The sequence below is a fragment of the Thamnophis sirtalis genome, unplaced genomic scaffold (genome assembly GCF_051295495.1).
Source record: "Thamnophis sirtalis isolate CommonGarterSnake01/CBP01778 unplaced genomic scaffold, rThaSir2_p1.2 scaffold_8, whole genome shotgun sequence".
In the NCBI taxonomy this organism is placed as follows: domain Eukaryota; kingdom Metazoa; phylum Chordata; class Lepidosauria; order Squamata; family Natricidae; genus Thamnophis; species Thamnophis sirtalis.
In genome coordinates, this window is record NW_028261388.1 from 53,495,710 (window position 1) to 53,508,177 (window position 12,468).

General features: G+C 35.9%; 1 protein-coding gene across 3 annotated transcripts in view; it reads left to right on the top strand.

Annotated features, from left to right (window-relative positions):
- Window positions 1-1,626, top strand: part of IGSF5 (immunoglobulin superfamily member 5) — a 30,137-nt gene extending 28,511 nt beyond the window's left edge. For all 3 annotated transcript variants that reach the window (XM_087721678.1, XM_087721679.1, XM_087721680.1), the window contains one exon: window positions 295-1,626. In XM_087721678.1, coding sequence (XP_087577804.1) covers window positions 295-390 — 96 coding nt within the window. In that variant the 3' untranslated portion in view covers window positions 391-1,626. The remainder of the gene's footprint in view (window positions 1-294) is intronic.
- The last annotated feature ends 10,842 nt before the right edge of the window (window positions 1,627-12,468 follow it).

The window sequence follows — 12,468 nt, forward strand, 5'->3', positions numbered from 1 at the left end:
TTCCAGTATGATAAGGATATAGTCAGTCTTTAGTGGCTAGATTTGGGGATTAATTTCTCTGAATTTGTTAGATTTATTGGCCTGGTTATATAATATTAAGCAAAAATAGATGGGTTCAAACTTTAAGTCAAGCTAAATTCAAGTATTGTATGGCCCAAACTCTTAAGTAAATAGGCATGGTTTTTATAAATTTACTGGCTCAAGCTTCTGATTTTTAAAACTGTGTCACTTACAATTAATAGATAATATTTACTAATATCTTATTAACCTAATGTATTCTATTTAATCTACTAGGTGTCAAACAACAAATTTCAAGCAGAAGAAATTCCTTCAAGAACTAATGTTTATCCAATTAATCCAGTCAAAATCAGAAATGTGACACTAATATAGGAAAGCAGTTACCATAAATAGCTATATCATTTCTTAAAATTTCTTCATTTATTTGAAAATCAGAATCAATTTAATAATCTCTGAGGAATTTTAATGAAGAAGCTACTGTGTTTCCCCATAAAACAGAATGTATTTCTCTTTAAATATTTATTTTCTGTCTACTTTAAAATTTATTGTGAACTAGTGGAAGTTTCACTATCACCTTTGACCTGATCATTCAAAATAAGGTTTTGTTTAGTTATCATCTCTTTTTGTGAAATTGTCATATTCTAAATCATACGATTCATGATGTTAATTTTTAAAATGCAAGCACTTATGATTTAAGATAAACAATATGGTTTCCTATTCATATATTTCTGGGTGCATACATCATACAGTGATGACATGACAACAGAAACTCCTGCAAGGATATGCACAATTCATATTTAAAATAAATCCAACATAGATTTCCATGATAGCAGGTATAAAAGCTTAAATAAAATGGAATCCATTGAGACATGGCATTGAATAGATTTAAGGCTATTGATCCTTCTTCAGTCAAAAATGCACATATAGCATGATTTGTTTGCAAACATTATGTAAAATAGCATATACTTGAAATTTGCATTAAAAAGTATAATGTATGGTGACTTGCATTTTAAAAATTCTCTAGTTAGATAATTAAAAAAAGAGATTATATCCCAATATTAAATTATAATACATATGCAGGAAAATACACATAACAATATATTTCCAATATATTTGGGAAAACTTGTGTTAAATACATACTGTATGTTGGAAAGTTTTGTTACAAATACAAACATGTATTTTATCAGGGGATATTGCATATAGAAGCTCCATATTAAGTAAAGTTTAAATGACAAATCAGATGTATTTATTTTGTTAAACAAGCATTAAAACTGTTAATATTTCTGATATTACTGTGCTAAGCAACTTAACTTCATTGAGCTTTACTTACTACTGGCATGTTATCACTTTAATTACATTTTTTATTATTTCATTTACTCATTAAACTAGCTGTTTTTTCCCTGTGTTATACACCTGTCATTTAAGAACATAGTTAGAAGTAGGAGTTATTAAAATTGATTGGGCTTGTCTCTGTTAATAAGTTGAAGTTCTCAAACCACTTTTTCCTTCTTCAATCATTTTTTGAAAACCTTTGCATAAAGTAATCTGTGATATTACAAGTGCATTTTACATAATTGAATTGCCAAATAAAAAGTACCTAATTTTCAACTTTTTCTTTCTAATTAAACTTCTAAAATAGAAAGAACTGGGTCATCTTAAAGAATAACAAATTTATTCTGGCACTTTTGTGCATTGGAATCTTCTTCATTAAAGCAGTAAAATGTCTGTCACACTCAATTCCTGATGCCTTAGGAATTGATGACAATAATGTTTTCTTCGTAACTATATAGTAACGTTCTACATTTAGGCAAGGAAAACAAAATGCACAGGTACAGTATATGTGGTACCTTGCTCAATAGTGGTCTCTGTGAGAGGGATCTTGGAATCCTAGTGGACAATCACTTAAATATGAGCCAGCAGTTTGTAGCAGCTGCCAAAAAGCCAACACAGTTCTAGGTTGCATAAACATAGGGATAGAATCAAGATCACATGAAGTGTTAATACCACTTTATAATGCCTTGGTAAGGTCACACTTGGAATACTGCATACTGGTTGCCACGACGTAAAAAAGATGTTGAGACTTTAGGAAGAGTGCAGAGAAAAGTAACAAAGATGATTAGGGGATTGAAGGCTAAAACATATAAAGAATGGTTACTGGAACTGGGTATGTCTAGTTTGGTGAAAAGAAGGACTAGGGGTGATATGATAGCAGTGTTCCAATATCTCAGGGGCCACTACAAAGAAGAGGGAGTCAACCTATTTTCTAAAGCACCTGAGGGTAGGACAAGAAGCAATGGGTGGAAACTAATCAAGGAGAGAAGCAACTTAGAACTAAAGAGAAATTTCCTGACAGTTAGAACCATTAATCAGTGGAATAATGTGCCTCCAGAGGTTGTGAATGCTCCAACACTGGAAGTTTTTAAGAAGAGATTGGATAACCATATGTCTGAAGTTGTGTAGCGTTTCCTGCCTCCTTTCCTTCCTCCTGACTAGAAGAACTCCAAGATCCTTTCCAACTCTGTTGTTCTATTCTATATGGAAATGGTATCCATGGCTGCTGCCTTGTTCTAGAATCCCTCATCCCCAACCAGGTTTCCAGTTTTTCTATAGCTTTTCTATTTCCTGATAATATATTATCATATACTAAATAAATCCGACTGCAGGTTTACCTACGAAATCTAACGAAGGTTACATTTGAGAGATAATGAAAAAATACATTTTGCCAAGACTTAGAAGAGACTTATAGAGCTAGAAAAAAAAAGAATAGTATACTTCCTGGGATAAGCATTATTGTTCTTTAAACAAATAAATAGATTTATTTCAAAAATGAAATGGGCCCATCATTTTTATATTTTCAGCTTTGGTGTATCTTACAAATGCTGTTTATAACCCGTTTTTCTGTTGTTTAAGATGAGTCCTGTTGAAATATTTGTAGTCTAATGAACTCCAATCAGCAGATAGAAACCATGCAGTTTTGGCACTATTTTTTAATTTTTCTTTGTTCGAAATAGTATTGTTACAAATACTGAAAACCAGTGGTATTCTAAGCTTAACCCAAGGCTTGGGTTTCTAGAGACAAATGTCACACAAACATATAGGATTTCAGAGCTGTATAAACTTTCTTCAAGTTTTCCTTTTCAGTTTTGAATTTCACATAGAATACGTTACCTGAATCCGCTGAGTCACACATACTTAAAAATAGCTTATAGCTAACTTTCCACTGAGTTTTTTTCTTGATTGCTGAAAGCATCTTGAATTTGAATGGATCACTAAGCTAACTAATGTATAATTTTAAACTTGCTAGGGATTGCTATTCACAATATTGATAGCATAATTATAATGACATATTATACAAGAAATTTTGAACAAAAACAAAATGTGCAGTTTCAGAATCAATATACATGCAGTTTGTATATTAGTTACCACCAATTCCGTATCTAAAGAGTTTCACGTGATCAATCTCATTCCAAAAATTGAAAATTCATGACTGTGAAGTGAAAGCCATGAGGGAAAGTAACACATATCCAAGCAGGATAAATTGTGTTTACGATTTCACCTCTCTAAAGGAAATTGAAGTGAAGTTAGAGGAATTAAACAGAACAAAACTCATTGTGCAAAATTCAATAAATAAATATCTCAGTGAATATCTGCTTTATAATTATTCTAAATTAAGAATTGGCCGCAGTCATAAACCTTTGAGAGATAAACTGTCAGCTAGTGATCATAGATCTATTCACAAGATTTTAGTTAAATGTAATTCTCAGCAAAATCTTTTCAAGAAGCAAAATTTTACCAATCAAATCTTCATGTCGGAAGAAGTTGATTTGACTCTATCCTTGAAAACATGATATCTTGATGTGGCCCCAAATAATTATGGATGAAGCTGTTTAATGTAATACTTAGTAACTCAACCTAATGATGAACATTTCTAAAAATGTTATTTAAATTACATGGCTCTGATAATTTCTATAATATATATATTTATTATTATATGAATTCTGTGCTATCAAACCAAATAGGATGAAGGAGAGAGAAGATAGTGCAAGCTCTTGAAATGCAGCTCATATTTTAGAACTAATCTTTAAAGCAGTGAAAGTTGTAGTTGAATAAAATTATTGTAGAGCTTTTGCAGAAGATTTGAGGAAATCTTAGGTGCTATGGTGACATGCTGAATTAAGTGCACAAAGGATGAAAATGAAATGGAAGACACTTCAAAGCTGGGGAAATAGATGCTGGGGGAAAAACGCCCTAAAAAAAGTTATTAAACCTCACTCAGGGCACCATTTAGAAAAAGTATTTCCCAGAAGGCAAGCAAATAAAAACTTCATTAATACAGGTAATCCTCATCTTACAACCACAACTGGGACCAAAATTTCTGTCACTAAGTGAAACATTTGTTAAGTGTATTTGCCCCATTTTATGACCCCCTCCCCCACAGTTATTAAGTGAATCACTGCAGTTGTTAAATTAAGTGAAGTGAAGTGATTAAGTGAAGCTGGCTTCTCCATTGACTTTGCTTGTCAGAAGGTCACAAAAAGTGGTCACATGACCCTGGGACACAGTAAATGTCATAAATATGCATCAGTTGCCAAGCATTTGAATTTTGATCATGTGACCATGGTGATGCTGCAATGGTTAGAAGTGTGAAAAACAATCATGTCACTTTTTTCAGTGCCATTGTAACTTTAAATGGTCACTAAATGAGCTATTGTAAGTCAAGGACTCCTGTTGTTCTTCACATTTAGAAATTAGGTATGACCCTTACTTAGGGAGTTTTTTCATGTAGATCAGTGGTAGTCAACCTGGTCCCTACCGCCAGTGGTGGGTTTCAAAAATTGTTGGAACCTACTCTGTGCGTGTGGCCTCCTTTGTGGGAGTGGCTTGCCACCCATATGACTGGATGGGAGTGGCTTGCTGCCCATGTGACCGGATGGGAGTGGCTTGCCACCCATGTGACCGGATATGAAATTATGAATTAGTACTTAGGTCAGTCCAAGTAGCTATTCAGAAGTTAGTGGTTAGAAGAAATCGTAAAGCAAGATATGGAATTAAAACCAGAAATATTTTGTTGGCTATTTGAAAGGGAGTATAATATATATTTAATTTAATATGCAGAAATAAATAAATTGACAATTAAAATCAAGAAGGCTTTGAATACTTTTTCATGTGGGATTGGTTTTAGCAATTGCCAACTAATGGAAACAGAAATTAGAAATCCAAAAGTATGAAAGAAAACACCAATTAAGGGTAAGGAAAGGTCCCTAAAATATATAAGAAAATATTACTAGATCATTATTAATGCGTAGATAACTGCGGGACATTACACACCCACACACAAACTATGACAGTGCCAGGAAAACACCAAAAAATAAGAATTCCCCCACAAAAGACTGCCAATGAAACCAGTTTTTTTTTCCTAAGCCAAAGGACAGGAAAGACAAAGTCACTGGAATAAAAACCATCAAGGCATTGTGAGAAATTATAAAGGACAGGCGCTCACAGAACCATCAACCACCTCAGAATTACATAAACAACAAGGGTGAAACACTAAATCTGGCAAAGCTGCCTTGCACCAACCTGGCCTGCCCATAGAAAAGCAGCCACTTTGAGACACATAAATCTGGTCTGAACACTTAAAAGCAAGATATTGCATCACAAAGAAAACATTTGCAAAAAGGCACAACATTTCTTGTAGTAAATATATTTTATAAACAATTAAAAAATAACATTCCCCCAAAAATAATTAAAAAAAGATATTCTATAAATAAAAGAAATCCTTAAAAACCATTGTTAAGTATTCCACCAGCAATAATTTATACTGTAACTATTTTAAGGTATTGTACCAGCCATAGTATACTGTAACCATTATTCCAAACCACCAGCAATAATTTATACTGTAACTATTTCAAACTATTCCACACACAATAAATTGAAGTAAACCATTTTAAAATATTCTACACTCAACACTTTTAAGTAAAACTATTTTTAAAAATTCTATGAACAATACATTGCAAAGTATTGAGTATAGAATTTTTTTAAATGGGTTATTTTAATTTATTTTGGATAGAATCTTTTTTTAAATAGTTTAAGACAATTTAAAAAAGGAATAAATTGAAGTAAAACTATTTTTAAAAATTCTATGCACAATAAATAAAATATTATTTTAAAATACATTAAAAAAAATAAAAGAAAAAAACCCAGGTCACTTACCAGCAGGCAGAATCAGCAGAACTCCGATGCAATGGATCCTCGTCGTGATGGATGGAAGCAACAGGGACCAGGCAGGCAGAGAGGCAGCAGGAACAGGTAAGACATTAAGCAGATTGCCTGGCAGGCTTAGCCAGCCAGGCAAGGCTGGAGAGGGGGGGCAGGGGGGAAAGCTAGGCCGCCGCGGCTACCACCAGTCCACGGCTTTCGCTAGGGAAGGCCTGAAGGCCTACCCTTGTGAAAGCTAGGCCGTGTGGCCTACGCCAGCCCGTGACTTTCGCTAGGGAAGGCCTTCAGGCCTTCCCTTCAGGTGGAGGAGTGAGCGAGTGAGCTGCAATGCGCCGGCAAGGGCGCTTTACAGCGACAGGGGCCAGGACCGATACTAGCGTTCAATAGCAATAGCAGTAGACTTATATACCACTTCATAGGGCTTTCAGCCCTCTCTAAGCGGTTTACAGAGAGTCAGCATATTGCCCCCAACAATCTGGGTCCTCATTTTACCCACCTCAGAAGGATGGAAGGCTGAGTCAACCCTGAGCCGGTGAGATTTGAACCGCTGAACTGCTGATCTAGCAGTAGCCTGCAGTGCTGCATTTAACCACTGCGCCACCTCGGCTCTTAACCCGGAAGTTATTTACTTCCGGGTTCACCAACCAACCAGTCCACAAGGACTGGCAAGGACCAGTAGGAACCCACCCCTGCCTACTGCCCACTAGTGGGCATTCCAGCTTTCATGGTGGGTGGTAGGGGTTTGCTGTAACTCTGCTTTATAAATTGAAAACTTTATAAATCACCATTATTGTTGAACCGGTGGGCAGTTAGAAAATTTTACTACTAACAGAGATACAAAAGTGGGTGGTAGGTATAAAAAGATGGACTACCCCTGATGTAGATGATGTACAAATTGGAGGAGAGGAAACTTTCTAGAGCCATAGCAAATCACTAGTATAGAAAGGCTTTCATGTCATCCCATTATCAAAAACAGCTGTAGAAATTTATGAGAACCTATGTGGAGAAAAAGAATATTTTTAAAAAATTCACAGCTATAATTATAATAAAATGTTAAAATGCAGTCATGTATTATTTTGTATTAATCCCACTCAACTTAGCTGTACACAGAGGAGTATGCTGTTTAGCATTCTGCAACACTGTTTTGAAAAATTCATTTCTTTTAAAAATGTGCTGGGTTCATTTGCATTAGAGCCAAGGTGGCGCAGTGGTTAAATGCAGCACTGCAGGCTACTGCTAGATCAGCAGGTCAGCGGTTCAAATCTCACCGGCTCAGGGTTGACTCAGCCTTCCATCCTTCCGAGGTGGGTAAAATGAGGACCCAGATTGTTGGGGGCAATATGCTGACTCTCTGTAAACCGCTTAGAGAGGCCTGAAAGGCCTATGAAGCGGTATATAAGTCTACTGCTATTGCTATTGCTATTGCTATTGCTATGAAGTATAAAAATAAAAATTAATAATGAAATTTATACCACTCACTTTCTACAATAAATCTACTGAATGCTTTTGGCTTCTTTATTAAATGTTAACTTATTATTTCCTTGTGAATATAAATATCATATGGTATCTTCACATCAGTTCAATGCCAGGGTTCCAAGTAACACCCCCAACGAAAGAAGACTCCGAGGCTTGAAGTTCCTCAAAGTTCCACTTTATTAGAGATGTCATGATGGCACATCTGGGAAAAGCCAAATCTGAAAGCTTCCAGGTTTTCTCACCCAATTGAAAGTTCAAAACCCTGCCCCAACACCACAAGTCTGTCACATGGTCCAACCCATCATTGCCACAAAGGAAGATTCCTCCCATCAATATCCATCCAGGTACAGGGACAAGGCAACCTTGACTTTCTGAGAAGGAATGTTATTATGGCTACATATCACCCACACTCTGTAGAATCCCCCCTCCCATTTTCCCACAGTAGAAAATGTGGCAGGCCTGAAATCCAAAAGGTAAAAGATGGCTTCCAGGCCTGATAGTCAGAATATACCATGTTTCCCTGAAAATAAGACAGGGTCTTATTTTCTTTTGATCACCAAATAAGCTTGGCCTTATTTTCAGGGAGATTTTATTATTTTGAGGTGCAGGACCCGACGAGCGTGGTCACCTCATGGCTGCTGCTGCATTGCAATATTTTCTGGGAGGGCTTATTTTGGGGGGAGGGCTTATTTTAGCACATGCGCTCAAAAGCCTGATTGGGCTTATTATCTGGGGAGCTCTCATTTTCGAGGAAACGGGGTAGTTAGAAACTAGGTTCCTAAATTCTAGCATTCCAGGATTAGGATAATTGTTACTGCTTTCTGTTCAGCATTATCTCAGTTACAAATATTTGAAGATGCACCTTTCAGTATGATACAGTTTGATTGGCATCATGAGCAGACAAATTCATGCATAAATACTGCTTTAATTTGAAACACAGCAACCCTGTATTTATATAGCACAAAATGTAAAATCAAAGTATGTGGTGTAATCTAAATGAACAAATGATACACACACACACAAAACAAACAAATCATCATAGCTTGGAACTATTTTTAAAAAGTTTCTAGCTATCACATCTGCAGCACGTTGCTTGCATTTTCTGTCCTTGACTCATGATCGCAATTGACCCAGAGATTTATATTGCTAAGTGAAAAAATTGTTAAGTGAGTTTTGTCCCATTTTACAACTTTTCTTGCCACATTTGTTAAGTGAATCACTGCAGTTGTTAAACTAGTAACACTGATGTTAAGTGAATCTGGCTTTCCTCATTGACTTTGCTTGTCAGAAGGTCACATAACCCCAGGACACTGCAACCATTACAAATATGGACCAGTTGTCAAGTTTTGATTGTAAATCATGTGACCATAGAGATGCTACAGTGGTCATAAGTTTTTAAAATGGTTATAAGTCACTTTTTTCAGTGCCATTGTAACTTTGAATGGTCATTAAATGAACTGTTGTAAGTCAAGGACTACCTGTATATGGAACAGGTATGGTAATCTATGCTTGTTCTGTGTCATCTCACCATTTCACAGTGTTTGTCATTTGAGTCACAAGGGCCAGTTGCAAATTCTGAGTCCAGTTCAAATGTTACTTTGCCATCAACCTGCATCCCATTATCAGTATCAGAAAGCTATCTCATTGAAATTGTATATAGTAATTAGATATGGATATGTGGGAGCAGTGTACACATACCGTAGATTCTACCTTAAAGATTATCAGATAAAAAATTATCTTTTCCCAAAGCCTGTTTTTAATAATGTGGAAGAGAGTGCTTTTTCTTGTTAAAAGAAGCTTTATTTTAGAATTCTACAATGCTAATTAAACAAGACATAGAGAAAGAGACATTAAATGAAACTTGTTTTCTGCCTTGACCTCTCCAAGTATCAATTGCAAATAATTGGAGAAAAGATGTACTTTTAGCTTCAGGCTTTTGAAATTTAGAGAAGTGTGTGTGTGTGTTCTCTTGTATGTTCTCTTGTCTGCGTGGAAATTGAAAATAGTTAACTGATCATTAATATGTCTCATTCCCTTTTAATTAAAAGTCAACTGTCATGGGTAAGTGCTGAGGCATTGCTTTCTGTCATCCTCCCCGCCACCCCAAGAAGTGCATCCTCTGCTGTAGCCAAGATCCAAAGAACTTTTAATTACTTGCATCAAACACAAGGCACTCTTGGATTTGACTTTTTCAGCTTCATACTATAAATCTTGATGTGGTGTGCTTTAGTGATGAAGGTGTTAGTCATGAAGGTGTGCTACAGTGATGAAAGCAGGTTGAAGTCTGCTTTCATCTATGGAAGCTCAATAGGTAACTTTAAGCCAGTCAGGCTCTCAGAATTATTGTACTGGGAAAAACTGGAGGAGACTCTGCTAGGCAAGCTTCCTCAAGCAATTAGAGGGGAGGAAATCCACTCTGATCAATAATGTGCTAATTGCATTGTGTTTGAAAGTTATAATCCTTTTCTCCCAGTGAATTGCAGCTCAGCATCTTCCATCAGGCATGACATTTTCCCCTTTCTCAGGACCTATAGCAACCTAAACATCAGAAAGGCACAGAACTGCAGCTGTAGTCACTCTAAGTGGGATTTGGAAAGGGCTAGTGTCTTCCAGCAGCCATTCTTCCTTATTTCAAGTGATTCTTTAGTATAAACAAGTTCTTGCATAATGTAAAACATTATATAGATGTTTGGTTTCAGTTTAGCATGTTATTTGAATGAGTCAGTGTGGGGCTATTTAGCTTCTCCACTCAGCTGACTTCTTCGTTTTAATGGTACAGAAACTAGAAAGTTAATTTGTTCCAGTGTTATTGGGAAAGGGGGCCAAATGGACAAATGGTTGGTTTCCAGCTGCAACTGGTAAAAGCAGTGGAATAAGACTAGATTCATCTATGAAATGCTGGTGGACAAACACCCAGACCTAGTATATATACTAAGCGGGGAAACTGTGAGGATGTAGTCTGCTCCACATGTTTTCAGATCTTGCAGATGAACTGATCAGAAGTGCTTATCTTGGGTGTCTGGTTAATTTATTGTCAATTTATGTTTGTTCTTGCTTTGCTGTACATTGCTTGGAGTCTTAGCCATTAGAGCAAGAACTGTAAAAAAATTCTAAATCACCATCTATATGAAAATACTTACTGGCTCAGGGTTGACTCAGACTTCTATCCTTCTGAGTTCTGTAACATGAGGACCCAGATTGTTGAGGGCAATATGCTGACTCTGTAAACCATTTGAGAGGGCTATAAAACACCATGAAGTGGTATATAAGTCTAAGTGCTACTGCTATTGCTACTGTATAATCAACTACTAGTGAATTTTATATGTCTTCAATCATCTCCTGCTAAAGGAAACTAAGCCCATATAACTAGGCTTACACATGGGCTTCTGGATCTCCTCAAAGCTTGGAGAAGTGGGTCATGCTGTAAAACTTGTAGAGCTTTTCAGACTGCAAAAATAATCGTGCTCCCTGCCAGTCTCAAACTGGCTTGAGTATATAAATAGCAGAATTCAATTTTATGAATATGAATGTAAGTATGCATACATGAATGAATGAATGAATAAATAAAAATATTAAGAGGACTTTAGGGATACAAATGAGCAGAGATTATAATAAATGTGACCTGCTCTATTGTGCCAATCTTTATTGTTTGCTGTTATTATGTTGAACTCCTCAGCAAAGCCTAATAGGCAAACTTGTCCTCTAAGGAAAGGAGAGGAATGGAGCAAATGCAATCTCAAGCCTGGTATAAACCATGATGTGGCTGCCTTGATTTTGTGAAGTGAGCCCAATTATTATACTTTCTATATGACAGTTTATCACACAGTGTATAGTGCAAATCAACTCATCTAGCTAGCAAATCATAATTAAACCAGTAGTATCTTATTGTGACATGTTAGTACAACCCGCCAAGGGGTAAGAAACGGAGAATTTGAATTTGAAGTCTGTTCTGCTTTTGAAGTTTGATTTTAATTTCTGAACTATTCAGAGTTTATAAAAAAAATTACTGACTAAATAATTGGACACCCATATTTATCATATAGTATTTGTTGATTCCTTTCTTTTCTAGGAATAAATTAGCCTGTAATTACAACATACAGTGTTTGTGTGTGTGTGTGTGTATGTGTGTGTTTCATTGTATCCCCCATCCCACTCCTTTCTTTCTCTAAAGGTTGATTCCCCCCCAAAAAAGTAAAATCTTGACATTCACTCTGAAGTTAGTCTCCCACTCAATTTAAAACAGAGGAACTGAACAGATTTGTTTTGATTAAGCAGTAAAAATGCATAATAGTTATGTTAGCTTATCCAGTCAAATATAACAGATATAACAATTATTATTTTTCTCCATCTTGAAAAAATGGCTTTATAAAACTGATATGTATCTATTGGGAGAATGATTGGCTATTGTTAAATCATCTGGTCTTAGTTGTGTAAGTCCCCAAATGTTATAGCTAAAAGTGGAGATTCAGAGATATCAAGCAAAGAAGAGACTAATTCTTGCATGTTTCTTGGTGTACATCTTCCTGCACAAATAAAATGCTTATATCAAGCTTTTTCTCATCAGCTGCTGCTGCTGTTTTTCCACAAACTAGATGCTTGTATAAACAGGAGCTGCAAATGACACCATGCGTCTCTCAAGATGTAAAAAAGTTCTTTCTTTCTTTCTTTCTTTCTTTCCTTCCTCCCTCCCTCCCTCCCTTCCTTCATTTATTTTTTCTGAAAGCTACAGTATGTGCCTCTGTATGTTTTCCTTCAAAC